The sequence below is a fragment of the Callorhinus ursinus genome, unplaced genomic scaffold (genome assembly GCF_003265705.2).
Source record: "Callorhinus ursinus isolate GAN/ISIS: 27379988/994484 unplaced genomic scaffold, GSC_fseal_2.0 scaffold27, whole genome shotgun sequence".
NCBI classification, from domain to species: domain Eukaryota; kingdom Metazoa; phylum Chordata; class Mammalia; order Carnivora; family Otariidae; genus Callorhinus; species Callorhinus ursinus.
The window spans coordinates 20,707,462-20,734,300 of record NW_027397089.1 but is presented as its reverse complement, the minus strand read 5'-3'; the positions used below and the strand labels follow the sequence as shown (position 1 = coordinate 20,734,300).

The window sequence follows — 26,839 nt, the reverse complement described above, 5'->3', positions numbered from 1 at the left end:
TTGAGAGTTCAGGCTGTTTTCACATCTCTTCCATCTTTTACATTTTGCTGGGCCCTTTTACCTCTCCTTTTGGCATCCACATAGCCTCAGTGTCAGCCAGGAGTGTGTGACTTGTTGAATCCTCTTGAGTCTTTGCTGTAAATGCAAGCAGCCTCAGCCAGGAATAAACTTGTGCCAGCCATGACCACAGCCTTGTGCTAGTGGAGCTTCTGACCCTCCTCACTTGCCCATCTCCAAGATAGTCTCTTCCACTGACACCCACTGTTGGGCATGGGGGTTACCTACTGCTCCAATCAAGTGAGCTTCTTCCTGCTGCAACAGAAAAGCTGCTTATTCTCATAACCTGCCTCATTCTGGCATAACATCAGCTTCAGCCAAGGCGAGAGGGATGGAAGAAGCTTCAGGTCCAAATGTCACAGATTCTCACTATCTTATCCAAGTTTATCTGTTTTTAGGCATAAATGCTTCTCAGATTATTGTATCCCTTTGGTTAATTTCTCAAACCTCAAAATGGTCTTTATGAATTTTGTCTAGCTTTATAGTTGCTTTTTGTGGAGAGGATTTGTTGATAGCCTCACTTGGCTATAGCAGGAAGTCATATGTGACCCATCCATTTGCTTTTAATCTAGATATATGTTTATATTTAAGTGGATTTCTTATAGCTACCGTATAATTGAGTCTTGCTTTTTTATTCATGTTGAAAATCTCTCTCTTTTAAACGATACCTTTAGCCTTCTTATGTTCAATGCAGTTTCAGTGTGGTTGGATTAAATTCTTCCATCTTACTGTTTTTTATTTGTTCTATCTGTTCTTTATTCCTTTAACTCCTCTTTTTCTGTCTTCTTTAGCATTGATTGAATCTCTTTATGAGCTAATCTTTATCTCCATTATTGGTTTATTATTTAAATCTTTAAGAACATTTTTTTGTGGTTGCCCTAGCATTTCTAATACGCATCTTTAGTTAGTCACCTTTTCATATTTAGCGGAGTTTTTATCACAGGAAGGTTTTATATTCCAATTTCCCTGTCATATTTTATGCTATTGTTTTTATACATTTTTCTTTTACGTATGCTATAAACCCACAATACATTGCTATTTTTGCTTTAGAACAGGGTTGGCAAACTTTTTCTGTAAAGGGCCTGACAGCAAGTATTTTAGGTGTTGTAGGCCATCTGGTCTTTGTCTCAACTACTCAACTCTGTCCTCCTGGTGTGAAAGCAGCCATAGACAATACATAAAAGAATGGGTGTTACTGTGTTCCAATGTAACTTTACTTACAAAAACAGGAAGTGGGTGAGATTTTGGCCTTTGAGCCATACTTTGTTGACCCCTGCTTTAGACAATTATTTAGAACTATTAAAAAATAATAAAAAAGGGTATTTTATATTTATGTTATTTCATCCATTTCTTGAGGTCTTCATTTCTTTATATAGATACAAGTTTCTATTTGATATCGTATTCCTTTTGCCTGAAGAACTTCCTTTAACATTTCTTATAGTATGTATCTTTTGGTAGTGAATTTTTTCAGTTTTTGTTGGTCTGAAAAAGCCCTTATTTCTCTTACTTTTAAAAGACAATGCTTATCTTTTATGTATGTATTTCTCTTCTCTGGCTACTTTCAAGATGCTCTTTTTTTTTCCCTTTTTCTTTTTTTAAAATTAAGATATAATTTAAATGTGGTAAAATTTACCCATTTTAATGTATAGTTCTGTGAGTGTAGATATATCTGTACGGTGGTGTAAGAACCCTAACAGTCAAGATATAAAATAGTTCCATTGTTCCCAGAAACTCTTCCTATGTCCCTTTGTATACAGGTACCTCAATCTCTATCATTAGTCCATTTTCTCTCTGTATAGTTTTGCCTTTTCCAGAACGTCATTTAAATGGAATCATAAGGAACATAACCTTCTGAGTCTGGCTTCTTCCACTTAGCATACTGCATTTGAGATACACCCATGTGGTTGTATCAGTAGTTCGTTTCCTTTTATTGCTGATCAGTATTCTGTCTTACAAATCTACCATAGTTTGTCTATAAAGCCACTGTAACAACAGTTCTGTGGCTGTAACAATGTATGGCAGGATTGTTTTCCAAAAGGTTTAATAAACAAATCTGTAGTAAAACCAGCAGTGTCTGAACATAACAGTTTTATAATATCCTCTTTAACACTGGGAATTATTTAAACATATTTTCTTCAAAATTAAAGTGTCTTTTATTCTGATCATGAAAGTAATATGTATTCGTTTAAAAGTTGTGGAACAGTCCCTAGGGTAAGAGTTACAGTTCCTTATGTAACATGATTTAGTGTCACCCAACCCTCTGATCTAAAACTTAAATGTACTCCATTTTGGCCCTTTAGGGGCCTTTTAGAGTGCGGCCCCTAGCACTGAACAGAGTATTCCAAGTCTGAACTATATCTTCAGCTTTGCTCAGCATTCTCTTATTTCTTTGAATGCAGCTCAAGTTTGAAGTCGCTTTTTTTTGGCAGCCACAAGCAATTAAGTCATATTGAATTATCTAAAACCCTAAGGTCTTGTTTCTTAAATTCCATATTTGAGTGAAATCATATGGTATTTGTCTTTCTCTGACTGACTTACTTTGCTTAGCATAACACACCACTCTAGTTCCATCCACATCGTTGCAAATGGCCAGATTTCATTCTTTTTGATGGCTGAGTAATATTCCATTATGTGTGTGTGTGTGTGTGTGTGTGTGTGTGTGTATACACCCCACATATATACCACATCTTCTTTACCCATTTACCAGTTGATGGACATCTGGGCTCTTTCCATATTTTGGCTATCGTGGGACATTGCTGCTATATGGGAAGGGAAGGAACAATAAAATAAGATAAAAACAGAGAGGGAGACACAGCATAAGAGACTCTAAACTATAGGGAACAAACTGAGGGTTGCTGGAGGGGGAGGTAGGTGGAGGGATGGGGTAACTGGGTGATGGGCATTAAGGAGGGCACTTGATGTAATGAGCACTGGCTGATATATACAACTGATGAATCAGTAAATTCTACCCCTGAAACTAATACTACGCTATATGTTAACTAACTTGAATTTAAATAAAATCTAAAAAAAAAAGGAAAACCCTAAAGTCTTTTTCACACATGCTAATGTTAAGCCATATCTCCTTCATTCTGTATTTTTTGGACCTCCAGTGGAACACTTTACAATCACCCATAGTTCACTATCAGATGTACTCTGTTTCTAGCTTTTTGAGGCTTTTTTGGGCCCTCATGATTAACATACAATGAGTGAGTTATTGAAAAATGTTTAACAGATCAGAGAGCCAAAGGAGAGCTCATGCCACATCATAATCAACTCTTGCAATGTGTTAAGAATATTTTTTTTATTTTCTAATTTTTATTTAGTATTTTGGAGGATAAAGAGATTGCCATCTTTATGTAATTACTGAGAGGTAATGTTCAATATTGTAAGATTTATTGAGACTCCTTTAGGTATCTTTTAACTAGCACATGTTTTATATATCATTAATATAGTATCTCTTGTGGTATTGTGTATTACCACTATGTATATTTATTATTATTACCATTTAAAATGTTGAAGTGTTCTTTCTGAGACTTTAAACCGCATTGTGGACCATAGTTCCAAAACATATAGTGGCAGCAACCAGAAAGATTAAAAATCACACCATTGAAGAGCGTAAAAATTCTAAGACCTGTCCCAAACCTAAATAGGATGGCAGTGTCATGGCTGCTGCTAATTTAGATTGCATGAAATCACCAAAGAGGAACTGCTAGCCAGGAATAGTTAATATCTAAAAGCAAAAGAAATATGTCAATAAAGAAGATAAAGTAAGTTTCATCATGGCATCCATTGCTTACTTCGAGCAGTAGTAGATAAGCATATTAGTAAAACCATTGTATTAGGCAATGTTCCATAGTAATGCAGTGAGGAAAAATAGGAAAAAGCATGAAAAATTATGGAAAGGAAACCAGATTCATAAGGGGTACATATAAAAAAAGTAAGAGCCATTTGGAAGTCTGGTCTGAGTACCAGAAGAAGGCTAATATTAACACTGTGGCCAGATGGACTTTATCTTTCTGCTATTCTTTCCATTTCCTGCCAGTATACTGGAAGAGATTGAAACAGAATATCAAGGTGGCCCCACACATTAAAAGTGTTAGATGGAAATGAAAAAAATGTTCCCAGCTATAAGCATAACTCCCTTTGGTTAAACAACTAAGCCATTCTTTTTAGCAAGGTGAAGCCAATCCTCCTCCAACTTGCACTAAATTCTGGCAAGAAGCTACAGTTCTGTGACCTCTTTATTTTGGCTTTGTCTTATCCCTACTTTTGCTTTAGTAATTCTCATTGAGTTCATTTGTTTCAATATGGGGACAGGTCACAGGTTGTTAAGGTAGATGTTACGGGTTCAAGTAGAAAGTGTGTACAAAGATATTAACCATCTCTAGCCAGTTTTTCCTAAGCCCGTACGAATAAATACATTTTTAATAGATTTTTTATTTATTCATTTGAGACACAGAAATAGAGAGAGAGAGAGAGAGAGAGAGAGAGAGAATAAGCAGGGGGAGAAGCAGAGGGAGGGGGAGAAGCAGGCTCCCGCCTAGCAGGGAGCCCAGCCCGATGTGGGGCTCAATCCCAGGACCCTGGGATCACGACCTGAGCTGAAGGCACACGCTTAACCATCTGAGCCACCCAGGTGCCCCGAATAAATACATTTTAATGAACATTTATAATTCTTTTAAATTAATTTTGCATACCTCTGCCAGAATCTTTTTTACACCTACCTCAAATTACATGATTCCTGCTCAGAATGTTTGGATACTCCATACTGTCTGCCTGATTTGCTCCTCAGTTTGACCTGAAGATCTCAGGAAATCATTATATCCTTATCTCCCACTGCTTGCATGTGTCTTGAGCTCTAGGCCACAATGGACTTTTTCCTTTGCTTTACCACCTCCAAGTCTTTGCTTGAGCTGTTCTGTCTGAAATCTGTCTCTTCCATTGTGGCATGCTAAAATCTTACCATCCTTTGATATTTTGATTGTTTATTTGTTCAACAAATATTGACTGGCTCCTGTGAGCGTTAGGCATTGTTCTAGTCGGGCAATCTCTAGAAAATATAATATCTTTGCTCTTGTAGAGCATACTTTCTAAAAGTTCATCCCACTGGGATGTAAACCCATCTCCTTCATCATCTTTTTTACTTTCTCTAAATTGATGTGATACATCTTTATAGAAATCATGATGAGGAAGAAGTTTAAATATTTGAAATCTTCACTGTGGCTGGGCAGAGAACATTCCAAATGCTCTTGTTTTAAAAGTATGTGTCCTAAGTGTAGAATGAAGCAAATGTAACCAAAGATAGGTATAAAAGAGTGGTAGGGACTTGTCTGAATAATGTCAGGATTTATAAAAACTAGGATAAACAGAGGCTTCTGAAGTGAGGGACACGACACGAAGGATAATCAGAAATATAAAAAGTTGTGTTCAGAGTGAAATGGCAGTAAGTAGATGTAGTCAGCTTCTTGTGCCAGATGAGGTCATGTATGACAGAGCAGAACTATTTAACACCTCTTCTGCTTCCATATTTTCTGTCAAGAAGAAAGATAATTAACTGGAAGTGATAGAACAAAGGAGCAGCTAAAATCCCAGATGGCAGACATTGCAAGTGCAACTAGCTGATCAAAACGCATTGTTTTCTCATTGCTTTCTCATGGTGAAGAGACAAGCAATGTCTCCTCACCCCCACTGTGTCCCTTCACCCCGTCCCCATCCCTTCCACCAGGGAACTGAAAGAACTTGTAGATGAACTTGTAGATAAAATTACTGGACTGGCATCTTTAATCAATTGTGGAAAAACAGAAGAGGTGCCAGAAGCTTAGACATAAAAAGAAGTACAGTTGACCCTTGAGCAAGGCAGATGTTAGGGGTGCTAGCCCCCTGCACAGTCAAAAATCTGCATATAACTTTTTAAAAAATTTTATTTTATTATGTTAATCACCATAGATTACATCATTAGTTTTTGATGTAGTGTTCCATGATTCATTGTTTGCGTATAACACCCAGTGCTCCATTCAATACGTGCCCTCCTTAATACCCATCACCAGGCTAACCCATCCCCCCACCCATCCCTCCACCCCCTCCCCTCTAGAACCCTCAGTTTGTTTTTCAGAGTCCATAGTCTGTCATGGTTTGTCTCCCCCTCTGATTTCTCCCCTTCATTTTTCCCTTCTTACTATCTTTTTTTTTTTTTGACATATAATGTATTATTTGTTTCAGAGGTACAGGTCTGTGATTCAACAGTTTTATACAATTCACCATAGCATATACCCTCCCCATTGTCTATCACCCAGCCACCCCATCCCTCCCCTCCCCACCACTCCAACAACCCTCAGTTTGTTTCCTGAGATTAAGAATTCCGCATATCAGTGAGATCATATGATACATGTCTTTCTCTGATTGACTTATTTCGCTTAGCCTAATACCTTCTAGTTCCATCCACGTCATTGAATGGCAAGATTTCATGTTTTTTTTTTATGGCTGCATAATATTCCATTGTATATATATATCACATCTCCTTTATCCATTCATCTGCATATAACTTTTAACTTCCCCAAAACTTAACTACTAATGACCCACTGTTGACCAGAAGACTTACCAAGAACATAAACAGTCAACACCTATTTTGTATATGTATTATATATTGTGTCCTTACAATAAGTAAGCCAAGAAAAGAAAATGTCATTCAAATCATAAAGAGGGGAAAGTACATTTATAGTACTGTACTATATCAAAGAAAATTTGCTTGTAAGTGGACCCACATAATTCAAACCCATGTTGTTCAAAGTTCAACTGTATTTGCATTAAAAAAAAGGAGGGGGGTGCCTGTGTGGCACAGTTGGTTAAGTATCCGACTCTTGGTTTTGGCTCAGGTCATGAGATCCTGTGTCAGGCTCCACCCTCAGCACAGAGTTGGCTTGAGATTCTCCCTCTCCCTCTGCCCCTCCCACTCATGCGTGCCTGCTGTCTCTCTAAAGTAAATAATTTGTTTTTAAAGGGAGGGATGGGGAGACAACAAAATGTGTAACATTACAAAACTGTAACATTTCCATCCATTGGTTCCAACTTTGTGCCTTTTGAGTTTGCTCCCTTTTAGAATATTTATAGACTATTATTGTGTCTCCATCAGCCTTGTTTTTTGCAGACTCCAAATTTTTCAAGATTTGCCCTTGAGAGTATCACAAGTAAGATGCTACAAGGGTTCTAACCTTGACCTCTGTCTTATTCAAGATCATATCAATTGACTTAGCGCCTACCAAGGAATCTTGGACATACTTGATATTCATTAAAAAAATTATTTATTGACCTTAAATAAAAAGGTAGAGACATATTAATTAAATTTGCAGATAAAATGTTAGAAAGAATATCCTGCATGAATGACTGATCCAAGATTCAAAATTATTTCAACAGAGTTAAAGATGGGCTGAAACCACAATGGCATTTAAAAGGAATAAATGTCAAGTCCTATATTTAGATTAAAAACAATCAGTTGCATAAGAACAAGATGTAGGAAAACTAGCTCAACAGTAATTCAGTGGAGGTGGGGGTCACTCTATACCTGCAAGAGTGTTCTGGGTGTCATGTTTAAGAAGATATTTATAAACTTGGTATATCCTAAATAGAGTGACCAGAAGGTTGTTGTCTGGAAACCTTGTCACGTAAAGAGGTCTTGAAGCAGGAAAGAATTTTTAGGTTGGAGAAGAGATGACTTAGCAATCATCTGTCTTCTGACATTACAGGGCTGCTGAATGGCTATAGAATTACATCTGCTTTTAGGAAGTCCCAGTGATCAGAATTGAGACCAATGGGGAGAAGTTATTGGGAGGTAGTTTTGTTTGATGTAAAGAATAAAGAACTGTCTATAAATAATCATTATAGTGGTGGTATTTATTAAGCAATTACAATACATTAGCAATGAGCTAAGCACTTTTCATGCAGCATCTCATATGTAATCCTGGCAGCCGGCTTTTCATAGGGGTATTTTTTAGTCCCTAACCAAATAGCTGTTCTTAACCTAGATCTGACTGGCCTCAAAAGTCTGTACTCATAACCACTGTGCTGTCTGGCAAAGTAATAGACTCTCCATTACTACATATGTTTAAGCAGAAGGATCTTCTTTTATAACTTAGAATTAATTCTTGCAATTCACAGGAGTATGGAGGAGCAGTGTGGCATAATGGGAAAATAGCACAGGGAGTTAATTCAGGGATAGAAAATGTAACACATTGGCCATATGATCTTGGGAAGTCATTTAACCTCCCTGAGCCCTGTTTTCTGCATCTCTTAAATAAGGATACTAATACCTACCTCAGGGAGTTAAAGGGGGAGGATTAGTTTATGTGAGCAGCATGGCTTACGTGTAGCATGTATTTTGTATATATCAAGGGCTCAACAAATAATTGTTGTAATTGTGCAAAAATTCCTTCTAACTTTAACAATTACGATCATTGGACTTTGACCACTATCATTTTAACTTTGTACATTTCTCTCAGTATTTTTGTTTTTGAAGGAGGGGGAGAGGCAGAGGGAGAGAGAGAGAATCTTAAGCAGGCTCCACACCCAGTGCAGAGCCCACTGTGGGGCTCCATCTCACAACCCTGAGATCATGACCTGAGCCAAAATCAAGATTAACCAAACTCTCGGTGGCTTAACTGACTGAGCCACCCCTGCACCCCATTTCTCTCAGTATTTTTTAACATCAGGGCTACTTTATCTCTAAAACAATAGTTGTTAATATCCCAATTAGAACAGAGGCTTTGGCTGCTGGATTTTATTTTGTTATAATTTTGTACAGATTAGGTGTGTGTGTTTACTTTTTATAGTTTTTTTTCTATAGTGTGGTTTCCTTTTCTGATGGAAAGTAGCAGCCACCTCCTAATTTGCTCCTGTCTCCTTGGAAACCAAAAGAAAAATCAGTAGGCCTTTGGGGGCAGTCTGAAGGGCTTCTTGTTACTAAAATACACAGGCATTAATGCATAGAATTTATAGTAACTATTTGGATGACCTGTAGGCCATTTGTTTTTCTCTGTTTCTTGACTCTCCGGGGAATTGAAATTATTAAATAAGTGAGATGCAATTGGATGTGACACTAGTTTTGCTCTTGAGGAGTTTTACAACCTGTAGAAAAAACAAAACATCACAATTAACATAAGGCCTAGGATTGTAGAAGCATAGTGCTTATACGATGTTATAATACCTATCATTTGTTGAATGCCTGTTTACCGTGTACCAAGTGCTACACTAGTTGCTGTCCGTGCAGTTTCTTTTTTAGTCTTCCAAACAATCCTATAGAGGAAGTATTAATCATCCTCGTTTTATAGGTAAGAATGCTTCCCTATAACAGTGATAGAGCTTAGACAACTTATTCAGCTCCCACAGAGATTTAAAGTCAGGTCTGTCATAGTCCAAAGACTCAGTTCTTTTCATCACCCTGGAAGAGGTGGGCCATAGTCCTAGAAAACAACCATGTAGAGGAATTATTAATTGAACTGAGCCTAAAGGAACAGCCAGGAGTTTGATGGGATGTGTTGGCTTGGATCAGGAGGGGTGGAGGAAGGAATTGCTAGGGAGGAGGATAGTAGGAGCAGAGTGGACCTGAGCAGGCTGCTCTTGGGGAGTTGGGGTGGAGACAGTGAGAAGCTGCTTGACCAAAGAGAGGGGTGCATCTTGAGGAGGAGTAAGAAGTAATTTCAGAAAGCGAAATTGTGGCCGGATCATAGATGCTCTTAAAAGCCAAGGAAAGGAATTTGGAGGTGATGCTGTAGGAAGCAATTATAGCTTTATGTTTGTTGTAATAGGGAGCAGAGTATTGACACGTTTGAAAGCTGTGATGTTTTTTTGATGATTGGTATGACAGTAGCCAGAGATGGGCACACCAGTTAGGAGGCTGCTGTAATTTTCTAGTGATGAGCTGATGAAAGTCTGGATTGGTATGGGGACAGTGGAAGGAAGAACAAATCTGACACATTTTCAAGGAAGAAATGACAGGACTTGGCAGGCTGGGTGCAGGAAATAAAGGAAAGGGAAAAGAGCTATAGGGCTGCTTGCTGGGAGGAGCGGCAAAATGGCAGAATTGGGAAGGGAGTGTTAACCTTAAAACTTGTCAGTTATTTTACCAGCAAAAATGGTTTTATTCAAGAATATTAAAGAATTGCAATTTGGGACTAGCAAGCTATGGCAAAACCCGAGGCAGGCCGGGGAGAACAAAGGAGAGGACTGCTCTTTTATAGTGGAAAGGAGAGGGGGAGTGGAGAGGGCTGTTAAAAAGTCCATTGGAGTAAACTGGGAGTTTGAAGTGTAGCAGCTTTTCATTGGCTGAGTTATGACAGTCACAGGGTGGGCTATTGCAGGCAAGGAGAAAAATCTTCCTCCTGTGGGGTAGTAAGGTAGTTTTCTTCCTATGGGAGTTGCAAGGTATGTCTCTTCCTGTTGGGACCTGCAGTTGACAATGGTAGGGTGTCAGAGATCCCCCTTCTGGCCTTCTCATTCCATTCCATTTTATTTTATTTTTTAATAGAAGTTCTTTGCCCAATGTGGGGCTTGAACTCAGGACTCAGATCAAGAGTCACATGCTCTAACGATTGAGCCAGCCAGGCTCAATCAACCTAATTTTAAATTAGGTTTCCTTTTATTAGTTTTGACAGGACATTAATTTTTTAAATTGACCCTGCACAACCGTAGCTGGTAGTCGGAGTCATTTCGGTGCTGCACACTGAACATTCCCTGGCCTAGCACCATTATAGTTTTCTTGTCATGGAGAACTCTTAAGAAGATGGTGCTGGGGATGGAGTGAGGTGGGGAGTGTGGTACAAAGTAGAAGGGGCTGGTGTTTAGCAAAGTTTGTTCTCCTGACTTGATTTGCTGTGGATCCATTGAATGCAGTATTATAGTCATGGCAGATGCCTCTATGCTGATGTGCTCAAACACAGATGCAATGTTTTATAAAAGGCAAGCTAACAATCTTGGGTGGGAGCTGAGAGGATTATGGATCTCCACAGTATTATTTTACCGAACATGCCAAGGACCAGTTCATCCTTCTGGGTCTGTATCTTTAAACAGAGTGATTGTTAATATGAATGTATGGTCCTCATGTTGGAAATTGCTACCCTCATTTAGAAGCCATTAACCTCTATGTTGATAAAATAATGTTCTTAAGTGAGCATGTGAAATCTGTGCTGAACAGCTGCAGCCTTTCCGGAACACTAACTTAAAAAGTGCTCGTCATACTTTTTGAAAATCAAAAGCATGTGGGTGGGATGAAGTCACCTGAGCAATTTTCTATAATTACAACTTTCAAGGCCTTTCCTTTGTCTTTTTCAGGCTGACTTAACACACGCACACACATGCATGCACGTGTACACACCCCAGAAGCCCAAACACAATTTCCCTATTTTTCTCTCTAGATTTTTTGCACTTCTATTTTTGTTAAATAGTTGTAGTTCCCTAAGAAGGTATATACTTTCTTGTTCCTCTCCTAGTTTGATACCTAGTATCTCTGAGGACTTTGGAACCCCCCAAACAGAGCTACCTAAAGACTTCTGAGCCATGAGTGACCCTTCTGAAAGTATGTCTGGGTGCTTTGGATCTAAACCGACTTCTCTAGGGTAGCACTGGAAGCCCCCAAATGTCATGACATCCTAGAAAATGAACCAGGAAAATGTTAGAATTATCACACAACCTTTTGTATGTGATTAGGTTTCTCAGTGCTATCCTGGGTCAGCAAATACTGGAATTAGAATCCTTACCTATGCCTAGGACCAGCCCACACTGGGAATTAACTTCTGCATTTTGATAACTAAGGTAAGTTTGCTGCTAATGTTCCCTGAAAGAAGGTGAATACGGAATAATATTGTTTCCATTTGTGCCTTTTAATTAACTGAGGAATGGAACGGAAAGGGTTTTAGAGAAGACTTCATGAGGGAGGATTAGTACCTGACATAGTTCAGTAGTTCCCTCATAGTTGGACACATATTTAAGAATACCAGCACCAATTTTTCCAATAAGCTAACTGAAAATCTGAATTTTAGCTTATTTTATGTGTGGAATAAAATTGTTGGCTTTCCAAAATCATTCATCAAGTAGTGCTTTACCAAAGTGATGTTAAACATGAAGCAGCATAATATATCTGTCATACTATTTTAAGAGTCACTCATTTTTCTTCCCCTTCCTAAGTAACAAAAGTTCTTCACCTAGAATAGAATTTTGGGCTTGCATTTTCTACAATATTGATAGCTCCTTCTTGTTAGTGAAAGCAGAGGTACCTTTTTTAGGGAGGTTAAAATTATTAATTTCTCTCCTTATGTTATCTTTTTTCTTTCTGGCAACAGGGGCAATACAAGTCTTCCTGAAGGCATTTGAAGAGATCTTTGTATACATGTATAGTGCCTTGGGTGGTAGAAATGAGGTGCAGTGTTACTTATTTCAGAAGATACACTAATGCATTAAAAACAAGTGACAGGAAAAACAAACTGCAGTTAGTAATCTTGTTGCTTCAAAATGAGCAAACATTTTGGGAGAGCAAGTTCTTGCTGGACATCACTAAATAAGAATGAGTTGATGTCACACTTGGCAAGAAGCAACTCTCAAAATTTTTTTTCCATACAAATAGTACAACATGGTGGGGAGGAGGGACTGCGGGCAAAGGGTAAAGAATTATAGGGGAAAATAAGCTAGAGAAGGAATGTGAGAATGAGTTGTTTGCTACAAAAGAATTAGTATGATATAAAAGCCATGTTTGTTTTGTCAAGAGGAATCTGAGCTGGAACATGAACCGAGGAAGGGGAGAGATGTTTACTGGTCTCCTCCCGCACTCCCTCGCAGGCTGTTGTGTGCTGATCCCTGTGGAGGGTTGTGTAACCGCCTTGACTCATTTTCAGGGAAAAATGGCCCCTGTAGCTGTTTTGGCTCATCAAAGTGCTGCATCAAGTACAAGTGAAGAAGTTCCTAAAACATAATGGTATCAAACTCAAAACATAGTTATTTTAATTAGGATTTGCAAACACTGGGAGGTAATACAGCAGGCTGCCGCTTATGCCACCACCAACCTCCCCCTTCCCAGAATTCTGTGTGGCATTAGGAATTTGGACAACCCAATGGCCAATTTTATATATTCCTAAAAGCCAGGAATTGTCTGAATTAGCTAAATATCTATTGAAATTAGCTGGAGCTATCTGCTCAGTGAATGCCTATGGTCCAGTTTCATAACAAAGTGGGAGAGTGGGTTGAGGGGAATACTGGCATTTTGGGTAGACCAGTCTTCATTGTGTGGGACTGCCCTGTTTATTGGAGGATGATTAGCATCCCTTTCCACTGAATGCCAGTAGTGCCCCCAGTCTCTGTGACAGCCAGACAGGCTTCCAAATCCCCTCCCCACCCTAGGGCAGAACGAAAACCAGTATGTGCTTTACAGTTTTATTAAGCAGCACGATTTTCTTTGTTATTGTTTGTTTTATATAAAGTTCTTAGTCTTAGGAAGCTGTGCCTTTATAATTAATACTGGCTTCATTCAGAATAGATTTCACAAAAGACACTATTAGAAAGATGGATGGCAGGGAAGGACATTGTCAGGAGAGAAAAGAATGAGATGGCGCTGTCTTCTTGAACTAGCCCACTATTGTTCCTCCAGATCCCCAGTTCTGCAGGTGGCTCTTCTTTTTCTGAGAGGCAGCGTATGTGTCCCCAAGAGTAGAGAGGCAAGTGTAGAAGATAGAGTAGGGGGAGATAACAGGACAGAGGGACAAGATTTGGATTGGGATATAAAGATGGAAGACACGGAGGTGATGAAAGATGGTAACAAAGAAACTGGAGATTCCACAAGGCATACGTTGTTAAGCTCACAAGGTTGGTATTTCTGGGAAGGTTTTGTGTATTACAGATCTAGAATTTCCAGGGGGGAAAACTCGTCTGTGATAATTAAATCGGTTAAAGACTTCCACATGCATGTTGAATTACAGTATTTACTGCCCCTTCATAAGTTTGAGTTTTTAAGCCTCACCTTCAAAAGATACTGTGCCCTTCTTAGGTACTTAGCCGGCAATTTAGGTTCCATCAGCTGTTGCTCGCAGTATAAGTTTCGTGGTGTCAACAGCCATTTTCCTTAGCTTTAGTTCACGGAGTCACTAACCAAAAGTGACATATTTTTCCATTCATCTGGACTTTCCGAAAATACTGCAGTGCTTTATTGGAAAAGGTAAGCATAAACCTTAGCCAAATATTAGCATAAAAATTAACTAAATTAAATGTTATTAAACAAGGAGTGCGAACAGAGAAAAGTTGTGAGAAATATGAACAAAAATCTCACTCTGCTTATCATTATCAGTCACTGCTTAACTTAAAACTTTGGTTTTGCACCAAAGCTCAATTAATTGAGTATAAGAACATTGCTTTTAATGCTTCTCAAACCTTTTAAGTTAGTTTTGAAGACATTCAGTTGCATGCATATCACTGGATTTTTAGGCTTCTCACTAGTTGTCAAACACTCTGCTTGTCTTTCCTCAGTGGAAGTCTTGTTTTTGTCACAGGCTATCTTTCTGAGCAGCCAGCCAGTGCATCACTCCCTCCCTAATTGTCTACAATTGTCTAGTTTTGCTAATTCAGCATGAGTAGAAATTACCTTGGCACCACGTGGCTAAAGAGTGTATGTTTTCGGGGCACCTGGGTGGTTCAGTTGGTTAAGCATCTGCTTTTGGCTTGGGTCATGGTCCCAGGGTCCTGGGATTGAGCCCCGAGTCGGGCTCCCTGCTCAGCGTGGAGCCTGCTTCTCCAGCCTCTTCTGCTGTTTGCTCCGCTTGTGCTCTCTGGCTCTCTCTTTCTCTGTCAAATAAATAAATAAAATCTTAAAAAAAAATAGTGTATGTTTTCTTGAATGGCTGCTAAGGTGGCCAAGGATGGATTTGTGGTGGTGTCATAAACCTCTGTGGGAAGCAGAACCATAGCTTCCATCAGGTTTGCAAAGGGGTCTCAGACCTAAAAGAGTTTAAGAATTACTGCTGTGGATATAGAGCCTTGTCCTCAACAGAGATTGCCTGCTGCTACCTAAAAATTTTTTTTGGTGTTCATCATGCCCAGGCATTTTTTTTCATGGCTTTGCCTTCTACTACATCTTTATATAACTCTAAACAGTATCTAATATTTTTTAGGTGTTTTGACTTTATATAAATGGAATTCTATTGTATGTATCCTTTATATAGACTACTATAACTTTTCTTCTTCCTCCTCCTCCTCTTTTTTTTTTTTTTTTTGGTTTATACTTTTGAGGTTTACCCATGTTGATATATGCCTCATTTTCACTGCTGTATTGTATTCTGTTGAATGACTGTTTCACAGTTTATTTATCCACTGTCCTTAATGTTTCTTTCAAATTTTCTCACTCTTAAGCAGGGCATGCTTGTACATGTCTCCTTGTGCACATGTATGATAGTTTTCTTTAGGGTATGTAACTAGGAATAAATTGCTGTTTAGTAAGGGACAGATATTTTCAGCTTTACTAGATATTGTCAAATTATTCTTCAAAGTGACTATGCTGATTTACATCCTTTCTAGCTATGTATGGGAGTTCCTGTTCCACATCCTCAATAAAACTGATATTGTCCCAGCTGTTCCTTGTTTACTGATTAATTTAAAGACAGCACAGTGCATAGCAACCATCTCAAACATAAGGTCAGATGCAAACTTATTTTTTTATACCGGGCTTCCTCTTTTAAAGGAATTGTTGTTGCTTTCAGAGTTACAGATCCAAGATAACTATAACTTAAAAACATTTTTTTAATATTTTTTAAAATAGTATTTCTTTTTTACAGTCATAAAATGAAAATATGATTATTTTAGATAGTTTGGAAGACAGAGTTACAAAGAAGAAAACTAACAATTCCACCACTTTTGTTGACATTTTGCCATGTATTTCCTTCTGGTGTAAACATATATATGATACACATTCACTCTGCATTTAGAATCATGCTGAATTTGTCATTTTATATCACAATTTCACTTAAAATTGTATTTCCCATGTCATTGAATATTATTTGAAAACACCATTTAATAGCTGCCCAACATTTCTTTTTTATAAATGTGTTATAGTTTATTCTCCCCTTGGAGGACATTTTTTATATTAAAATAATACTGTAGTAAACATTCTTGGTATATAGATCTGAATTGCAGTTTGTTTCTTTGAGATAGATTTCTAGAAGTCAGTAAATATTTATGGAATTATATTGAATAGATTATAAGCAAGGCATCTAGGGGAAAAAACAGTCAAAAGAGAGGAAAACGGGACATGTTTTGGGGGCAGGGGGAGGTCACAAGATCTATTAATTTAACTTCTCTCATATTTGAATTGAGTGGTGAATGTGTCTCTTACCTGAATTTGGAGACCCTTCTCTTATTAGGGACCACGTTAGAGGTGAACTTTATCCTACCGTGGACACTAGAGAGTTGGTTGTACATTATAGTGTTCAAAGATTATAAAATCTTAAAATGGGAAGGAATTTTTATTTATTTATTTATTTATTTATTTATTTATTTATTTATTTTATTTATTTACTTGAGAGGGATTGAGAGAGAAAAAGAGAGCACGCAAGAGCGGGGAAAGGGAGAAGCAGTCTCCCCACTGAGCCCGATGCGGGACTTGATCCCAGTACCCTGGGATCATGACCTGAGCTGAAGGCAGATGCTTAACCAACTGAGCCACTCAGGCGCCCCTGAAAGGAATTTTTAATGTTCTATCATTCTAGTTGCAAAGTCCCTCAGCTGTATTTATAGAATATTTCATCAAAGTAGACTTCTATCCTTGACTTGTTTAATATCTAACCCCACACAACTCATTGTCATACAAGTTAATTTGCTCCTTTATTGCACAGCTTTGATTAGTTGAGTGTGGTTCTTTTCTTTAACCCAAAGATTTCCTGTAACTTTCATTTGCTGTTTAATTTGTTCTTTTAATGAAGGGCTCCCTAAAAATACTTATGGGAGTATTTTACCTTTACATGTTCGTCTATTAGCTTCTACTATAATTAACATGAAAACAAACATATGTTTGACCGACTTTTAGTCTTTGCTTTCTTCCAAGGTACAACTCATCTTTATAGTAAAAATGACCTGTGTGATCACAGGCAAGATAGAAAACTTAATACACATATTTTTATATGTGGTGGGCAGAAAAGTTCTAGTGTGTTTATAGAATATACTTCTCACTTTATTACTATTTATTAGAAGTTGCCTATAAGCAGTAATTTTGGTATACACAGTCCCACTTTTCTGCTAATAATAACCTTTTTCTTCCCATCTCTATCTCTCTCTCTCTTTTTTGCGTGGAGGTGTCAACATATATTATCTCCTTTAATCCCTGTCTAACCTCTTAGGGTAGGTAGGCAATTTTCTTTTGGCAGATAAGACTCAAGAGAGGTTTAAAGACCTTTCCTGTCACACAGCTGTTAAAGGCAGAGCCAGCATTTAAACTCAGGCCTAATTCTAAAACCTTAGCATTTAACCAGTTTGCCCATCTGTCTAACTTATATTAATTTCATAATAAAATCAGATGTATTTCTGTTCAAAAGATGTTCATGTCTTTGGGTATATTAGTTAGCATATCATATTGGTAGCGTGTTGTGTCACTTTTGGAGGTATATTGCTTCTGCTTCCTTCTCCTTCATCATCTCCATTCCTCTTGCTTTGGTTTGGGCACACCAAAGATTTTCTTCCCCTGATTGCCCATCTCTCCCTAGTGCCCTATGGGGCTCCTTCCTGTTTCTGGGGAAACTGAAGCACAGAATGAGAAAAGAGTAACAAATGATCACATAATTTTTTTTTGGAATATTATCAACTGATATGTTCCATAAAGGAGGATGTTTTCACAGCTGTGTGCTTTAGGGATAGTGGGAAAATTTGAATTTTTATTGCTCGAATATCTTCTACAACAAAGGCACATGCTTGATGGACTTGGAATGTGGAAACCTGTTCTCTCCGTCAGCCCTGTGATAGAGATCTTTGTGTTTATGGTCACATTGGGATTCAGATATGTTATCTCTGTGAACTTCAGACCAAGGGTCAGAGAACCAAGGAGTGGACTTGCTAACTATATGATTTAATTACCCTAGATCAATCAAGTTTTGACTTGGCGATGACGGGATATATTGTGTGTGCATTTTTATGTAGTTGCTACGGGAAAGGAACAAAGTTTAATCCTCGGTTTTGTTGACCTTTGGTACCACTTTTATCTGTAGTTCCATATAAAACTGCCTTTGCCAAGTTTTCAAAAGGCTGCAGTCAAGTGATTTACAGATAAAGCCTCATTCACTACTTGCATAAGAAGAGCCCATATCTTCAAATATGGGTGACGTAAGTTTACTTTAGAGACAGGAATGAGTTCATTTCTTTGGAGAGATATGAACAGAATGTCTCTTGCTCTGGTGAGAAATAAATTTAAATCAGGACTTTGCTTAGAGGAAATGGAATGGAGCAACTAAGCTCCTAAGCCAAGGCCCAAGGGGGCACCTATTGTGTGTTGTAGGATTCATCCAGATATGAGCATTCCTCAGTACCGCATACGAAACAGCAAACATCTATGGAGAACTACTTTGTATATGGCAATAAGGTGCTTATGTGCCTTGGGTCTTTCAGAGACAAAAATACATGATTTCTTCCCTCAAGGACCTTACCAGGTAACTGAGGAGAAAGCAGGAATGTTGATGATAATACCAAAAAGGATGCTATGATAAGTGCCAAAAATGAATCTTCAACCAAGTATATTCCAGCGATACAGCACATAGAGTGAGATTTAGTTATAAATGAGCTATGCTGCTACTGAAAACATTTTGATTCCAAAGCATAATCAAATCTCAAATAAGCAAAACTGTCTCAAGCCTAAGTTAAGAGGAAAATGGTATTTTATTTTATTTTATTTTTTTAAAGATGAACAGAAATTTTTTTTTAAAGATTTTATTTATTTATCTGACAGAGAGATAGCGAGAGAGGGAACACAAGCAGAGGGAGTGGGAGAGGGAGAAGCAGGCTTACCGCTGAGCAGGGACCCCGATGCGGGGCTCGATCCCAGGACTCTGGGATCATGACCTGAGCTGAAGGCAGACACTTAATGACTGAGCCACCCAGGTGCCCCGAAAATGGTATTTTAAATTAGTTCCTCAAGTAAGTTGCCATATTACGGACACTAGAATTTCAAGAGTTAGCAACTCTAGCTCTTATGGTTTGGCTACTGTATTATCTCTCTTAAATTACAGTAATATTTCTGTCACCAAAAATCATTAATTTACAGTATTTTTTTTCTGTTAACTCCAGTACATATTTCCATCATGTGATATGTTGTCGTGATTATTGTTACTATTACTCTACTTACTTTGTATAGGGGATAATAAAATCTGCCTATTAAAGTCATCCTCACAATTAAATAAGATAAAATATGTAACATGGTTAGCACAGTGCTTGGCTAAGAAAATGTCATCATTTATATTAGCTATTGTTTTTCTTCATTTTCTTATTTCATTCCCACGAAATAGAATGCTTTATATAGCACCTGACAGAGTTAAATTTTAGTAAATTATAACAATATGTGGCTTATTGTTTACAAAGGGCTTTAACGTGTGAAAATGTGTCAAGGAAACCTAACTCAAAATTGGAGTCAGGAAATTACAGAGGGTGGGCTCTTAAGCACGTACCACTCATCACAACTTGCATAGTCCAGCAGGAAGAAGGAAGATTTCCTCTGGATCAAGCAAGCTGCCTTTGCCTGCAGCCAATAAGAAGCCACTACCTCTTTAACCACCTGCAGCCAATGAGAAGCCGTCTCCACTTTGAACTCTCATTATTCCCCAGTGAACTTTTGTTCAAAACAACCCCTCCCAACTTCCTCCTTTTCTCTATAAGAAGATGCTCTCCTCCTTTGTTGCCCCGGCTTGCCCACAGTTCACCATAGTTTGCTTGCCCCAAATTGCAGTTCTTCTAATATTCCCTAATAAACTCGACTTTGCTGGCTGAATCACTTTTTTTTTCTTTTAAAAGGTTGACAAACATATATTATCTCATTTAATTCTTTCCACTCCCTTCAAGGTATATAGTATTACCCCTCTTTCACTGATAGAGAACTTGAGGTTAAGTGTATCAGTCAGATCTGATGGCTGGTTTAAGCATACAAAGAATTTATTGGAAGGATAGTGAACAGCTGACAATCTCTAGAAGAGCTCTAGAATCAGATTTTGAGCCACCTGCCTAAGCATAATGGCCAAAATCATGCTGCAGAACTTAACCCATTGACGTCACTACTGCTGTCATGACCAAACACTTGACACATCCTGTACCACAAACAGTGCTGGCTGGCAGTGTAGACTGACCTTTGCCATTGGTTCTGCTTCTATTGCTGCCTCAGAAACATTTTTTTCCAGAAACTGCTGTGGCCAGGGAGTGCACCTTGTAGGAGGTCCCTTTTTTGCAACATTTGCTCCCCATTTAGAGTTGGGGGTGGATGCGTAAATTGATGCAGTTCTGTCCTGTGTTTGTGTTCCAGCTGCAGGGCAGGTGGGGAAGGCCCTTGGTCCTTCGGCTGCTCTGTATAATAGGCTAGTAGGCTCTCCTATGTGCCGCGTATATGACACTTTGCTCTCTTGCAGCTCCTTCACTCTATCTCTGTCTTAACTCTCTCTATATAGAAGGAATATTCTGCATTTCCTGCTAATTGTATATAAGTGGAGTAGAAATTGAGATTGTTTTATTAGTAGACTTCATGTGTGGAAAATCAGGTTTCTTTTCCTAAAATCTGTCTTGTTCTTAGTAATTAACTGTTATCAATCAACAGAAATGCCTCAACATTTTAAGCTGTTAACAGGTGAGAACTTTCCATCTGATCAGGGTCTTTTCTCCAGGATAAACATTATCCATTATCCGTATATTATGTGTATTTCCCATTATCCACTGGAGTGCAGAGTATGTAATCCTTCAGGGAAGCCATGAGTTAACACCTGCAAGAAGGGCAACTCTTTTGAGCAGCAAAGTCGTGGCATTAATATTTCGGATTTCTTTTTGGTTGTGTCCTTTTCCTAATACTTCATTTGTTTGTATTTAAAGTGAATCTGTGATTCATCTTTCTGAAAATCTGAAAAAGGAAAAATTTCAGGTCCCCAGTGTGATTTGCTGTTGGCTGTAAAGATAGGCTCCCCTCTTTTATCATCAGTCTTGGTGCCTTGCAAAGGCACTATTTTTAGGAAGTTGTGTATACTTTAGACTACTGTAAGTAGCATTATGTGTTAAATGCCAATTTTAAAAAGAACACTTTAGTTCCTCAAAGCAAACTCTTTTAGAAAGGGAAGGATTGTTGGGTGCCCCAAACCATCCTCATTTTGTCTGGAAAGCTGCAGTTTTGGGGTGTTGATATTTCAGTGAGTGGAGAACACCAGGATGTGGTGAACACTAGCTGCCAGGTTGCAGGGAGGACTCAGGTGCTCCATTTTTCCAGGCTGGGATTCCTACTTCCAGACAAGTGAGACCGTGTGGGCTTTCTGTATTTATTCCTTGAGAGATGTTGAAAGGTTGTGACTTCTGAACAAGGAATGCATTTCTTTTATACTAGTAGACTACTAGTCTACTAGTATATTTTATTTTCATACTCAGAGTAAGGGTCTTCTGAATTTAAATGTTTCTTTCGGGAAATAATTCTAAATTAGTCTTGGTCCTTTAATTAAAAAAACAAAAACAAAAACCCAAACCCTAGTCTAGCAGTATAGAATACTACTTTATCTTCCTCCTCATAGAAACATGAAATTTTCAAAGTTTAGACTTGAAAGAAAACATGGTTCAACTCAGTTTTCAGAGAAGGAAATAAGACTTGTTTTTCCCTTGGTTTATCCTTTTATGTTTTAAGTTTTGTTCCCTACTGATCACCTCCCCCTCCCCCTTGGGTGCTTTATTAGAGGGTATTGAAATCTATCTACTTGACATTTTATTGTGGTAAAATAGACATAACCTAGAATTTACCAGTTTAACCCTTTTTGAGTATGATTTGGTGGCATTAAGTATTTCACATTGTTGTGCAACATTACCACATTACCACCATCCTCTTCCATCATTCCTGATTGAACCTCTATACCCATTAAACAGTAACTTCCTATCCCCTCTCCCCTCGGCGCTGGCAACCATTATTCTACTTTTTCCCCTCTCCATTAATTTGACTATTCTGTGTACTTCATGTAAGTGGAATCATATGGCATTTGCCCTCTTCTGTCTGCCTTATTTCACTTATTATTCCATTCTCAGAGTTCATCCATGTTGTAGCAAATGTCAGAATTTCCTTCCTTTTTAAGGCTGAATAATATAAATTGTAAGTATTTACTCCATTTTGCGTATCTATTCATCTGTTGCTGGATGCTTAGATTGCTTCCATGTCTTAACTTCTGTGAATGTGAACGTACAAATATCTCTTTGAGAGCCTGTTTTCAGTTCTTTAGGGTGTGTACCCAGAAGTGGAACTGCTGGTAATCATGTGGTAATTCTGTGTTGTGTTTAATTTTTTGAGGAACTGCCATGCTCTCTTCCACAGTGACTGTACCATTTTACATTCCCATTAACAGTGCATAAGAGTTCCAATTTCTCCACATCCTCACCAACACTTGTTAGTTTCTGGGTTGTTTTTTGCCTTTTTTTTTTTTTTTTGTAGTAGCCATCCTAGTGAGTGTGAGGTGGTATCTCATTGTAGTTTTGGTTTGCATTTCCCTTATGATTAGTGATGCTGGATATCGTTTCATGCCTTATTGGCCATTTGTATATCCTTTTTGGAGAAATGTCTATTCAAGTCCTTTGAATATTTTTGAATTGGGTTGTTTCTGTTCTTTTTACAATGAGTTTTAGGAGTTCCCTATATATTCTGAGTATTATTCCTGTATCAGATACATGCCCTTTGCAGATATTTTCTCCCAATTTGTGGGTTGCTTTTTTACTCTGTTGATAGTGCTTTTTGGTGCACAAAATTTTTAAATTTTCATGAAGTCCAATTTGTTTGTTTTTTCTTTTGCTGCCTGTATCTTTGATGTCCTCTCAAAGAAATCATTGACAAACCTGATATCATGAACCTTTTGCCCTATGTTTTCTCCTAAGAATTTTATAGGTTTAGGTCTTTGATGCAATTTGAGTTAATTTTTGTATGTGGTGTTAGGTAAGAGTTTAACTTAATTATTTTGCATGCAGATATCTAGTTTTCTCAGCACCACTTGTTTAAAGAACTGTCCTTTCCCTTATTGAATGGTCTTGGCACCCTCGTACAAAATTATTTGAGCGTGTTTGTGAGGGTTTATTTCTGGGCTCTCTGTTCTATTCTGTTGATCTAGATGTCTGTCATTATGCCAGTACCATACTCTTTTGATCATTATAGCTTTATAGTAAGTTTTGAAATCAGGAAGTGTGAGTCCTCTAGTTTTGTCTGTCTTTTTCAGGATTGTTTTGGTTATTGGAAGTCCTTTGAGATCCCATATAAATTTTAGGATGGGTTTTCTATTTCTGCAAAAAATGTTGAGATTTTTATAGAGGTTGCAGTGAATCTGTAGATTACTTTAGATGACATTATGAACTCAATACCAGAAAGCTAAATAATCCAATCAAAAATGGGCAGAGGACCTGCATAGACATTTTTCCAATGAAGATGAACACATGGCCACCAGACAAATGAAAAGATGCTTGACATCACTAGTCATCAGGGAAATGCAAATTAAAAGCACAATGGGTGGCTCAGTTGGTTAAGTGTCTGACTCTTAACTTCAGCTCAAGTCATGATCCTGGTTGTGAGATCTAGCCCCAAGTCAGGCTCCGTGCTCAGTGCAGAGTCTGCTTGAGTTTCTCAGTCTCCCTCTCCCTCTGCCCCTCTCCCTGCTCTCTGAATGAATGAATATTTTTTTTAAAAAGCACAATGCAATATTTTATACCTGTCAGAATGGCTAAAATCAAAAACACAAGAAATAACAAGTATTTGCCAGGATGTGAAGGAAAGAGAACACTTGTGCACTGTGGTGGAAATGCAAATTGGTACAGCCACTGTGGAAAACAGTATGGAGGTTCCTCAAAAAACTAAGAATAGAGTTACCATATGATCTAGTAATTCCGCCACTGGGTATTTATCCAAAGAAAACAAAAACACTAATTTGAAAAGATATATGCACCCTTACGTTTATTGCAGCATTATTTACAATAGCCCAGTATGGAAGTGTCCATTCACAGATGTCCATTCATAGATAGACACACACACACACACACACACACAGAGGAATATTAGTGATAAAAAATAATGAAATCTCACCATTTGCAACAACATGGATGGACCTTAGGGGTTATAATGCTAAGAGAAATAAAGACAAAATAGCATATGATTTTACTCATATGGAATTTAAGGAATTTAAGAAACAAACCCAAAATAGACAACAAACAGATTCTTAAATACAGAGAACAAACTGGTGGTTGCCAGAGGGGAGGTGAGTGGGAGGATGGGTGATAAAGGGGATTCAGAGAGCACTTTTCTTGATGAGCACTGAGAAATGTATAGAGTTTTTAAATTTACCTGAAACTAATATAACACTTTATGTTAATTATACTTGAGTAAAAAAATAAAACTTAAAGATCCCAGTGATAAGTCTTCTAATTCATGAAACATGAGTTGTCTTTCCATTTATTTTTATCTTCCTCAGTTTCTTTCAGTAGTGTTTTGGAGTTTTCATTGTAACTGATTTTTGTATGTTAACTGTTTTCTGCTACTTTGCTGAATTTATTTATTAGTTCTAAATTTTTTTTGTGTGTAATCTTTAGGATTTTCTACATATAAAATCATATCATCTGCAAATAGAGACAATTTTACTTCTTCCATTCCAGTTTGGATGATGTTTATTACTTTTTTCTGCCTAATTGCTCTGGCTAGAACTTCCGGTACTATGTCGACTAGAAATGGTGAAAGTGGACATCCTTGCCTTGTTCCTGATCTTAGAGGAGAAGCTTTCAGTCTTTCACCATTGAATATGGTTTGCTCTGGGTTTTTCATATATGGCTTTTATTAGTTTCCTTCTGTTCCTAGTTTGTTGGGTGTTTTTATCATGAAAGGGTGTTGAATTTTGTCAAATGCTTTTTCTGTATCAATTGAGATTATCATGTAGCTTTTATCCTTTGTTCTGTTACTGTTGTGTATTACCCCAATCAGTTTCCTATGTTGAACCATTTTTGCATTCTGGGAATAAATCCCAGTTGGTCATCATATATAATCCTTTTACTATGCTGTTGAATTCTGCTTGCTAGCATTTTCTGAAGGCTTTTTGCATCACTGTTCATAAGTGATAATGGTCAGAAGTTTTCTTTTCTTATAGTGTGTTTGGTTTTGCCATTAGGATAATGATGGCTTTATAAAATGAGCTAGAGTGTTCCTTCCTCCTCTATTTTTTGGGAAATTTTGAGGACTGCTGTTAGTTCTTCTTTAAGTATTTTGTAAAATTCAACAGTGAACCCATCAGGTCCAAGACTTTTTTTGTTGTTGGGATATATTTTTTAAAATACGGATTCAACTTCCTTGCTAATTAGAGGTGTATTCTGATTTTCTGTTTCTTTATGATAGTCTTGGTAGCTTTTGTATTTCCATGAATTTGTCCATTTCATCAAGGCTATCCAATTTGTTGATGTGAAATTGCTCATACTACTCTCTTATAATCTATTTTATTTCTGTAGAGTCAGTAGTAATATCCCCACTTTTGTTTCTGATTTCAATAACTTGAATCTTCTCTCATTTTTTCTTAGTTTCATCTAGCTAAAGTGTTGTCACTTTGTTGCTCTTTTGAAAGAATCAACTTTTGGTTTTGTTTATTTTCTCTATTTTTCTGTTCTCTAAGAGATTTCGTTTATCTTTGTTATAATTGTTACTGTTTCCTTCCTTCTGCTAGCTTTGGGTTTATTCTTTTTCTAGTTTCTTAAGTTATAATGCTGGCTTGTTGATATGAGAGCCTTTTTTTTTAAATGTAAGTGTTTAGAGTTATAAATTTTCCTCTTAACACTGCTTTGCAGCATCCTTTAAATTTTGGTATATTGTATTTTAGGTTTCATTCATCTCTAAGTATTTTTAGAATTCCCCTGTGATTTTTTTTTTCTTTGATCCATTGGTTGCTTAGGAGTGTGTTGTTTAATTTCCACAGGCTTCTGACTTTTTCAGTTTTTTCTGTTACTGATTTCTAACTTCATTCTTTTGTTGTTAGAGAAGATATTTTGTATGGTATTTATCTTTAAAATGTATTGAGAATTTATGGCCTAACAGATGGTCTATCCTGGGAAGTGTCCCGTGTGCACTTGCAAAGAATATATGTTCTGTTGTTATTGGGTAGAACGTTCTGTATATGTCTGTTAGATCTAGTTGATTTACTATGTTGTTCGAGTTCTCTATTTCCTTGTTATCTTTTGTCTGGTTGTTCTATACTGAGAATGGAGTGTTGAAGTCTTGAAGTCTCCAACTGCTATTTTAGAACTATTTCTCCAGTTCTGTCCATTTTGCTTAATATATTTTGATGGTCTGTGATGAGGTGTGTAAATGTCTTACAATTGTTATGCCTTCTTGCTGTATTGAATTTTTTATTAATATATAATGTCTTTCTTTGACTCTTATTGTAACCTTTTTTGATTTAAAGTCTATTTTTTTTCAATTTAGGATAACCATTCCTGCTCTCTTTTGGTTACTATATATATGGAGTACCTTTTACCATCCTTTCATTGTCAGCCTATTTGTGTCTTTGGATATAAAGTGAGTCTTTTGTAGATATCATATAGTTAGATCATA

The 26,839-nt window shown here is 37.5% G+C and overlaps 1 protein-coding gene across 4 annotated transcripts in view; it reads left to right on the top strand.

The window, feature by feature from the left end:
• BORCS5 (BLOC-1 related complex subunit 5) overlaps nucleotides 1-26,839 on the top strand; it is a 98,376-nt gene that overhangs the window by 23,828 nt on the left and 47,709 nt on the right. For 2 of the 4 annotated variants that reach the window (XM_073877966.1, XM_025879842.2), the window contains 2 exons: nucleotides 11,761-11,856; nucleotides 12,384-13,896. The exons of the other annotated variants lie outside the window; for them this stretch is intronic. In XM_073877966.1, coding sequence (XP_073734067.1) covers nucleotides 13,635-13,896 — 262 coding nt within the window. In that variant the 5' untranslated portion in view covers nucleotides 11,761-11,856; nucleotides 12,384-13,634. The remainder of the gene's footprint in view (nucleotides 1-11,760; nucleotides 11,857-12,383; nucleotides 13,897-26,839) is intronic. 4 annotated transcript variants of the gene reach the window in all.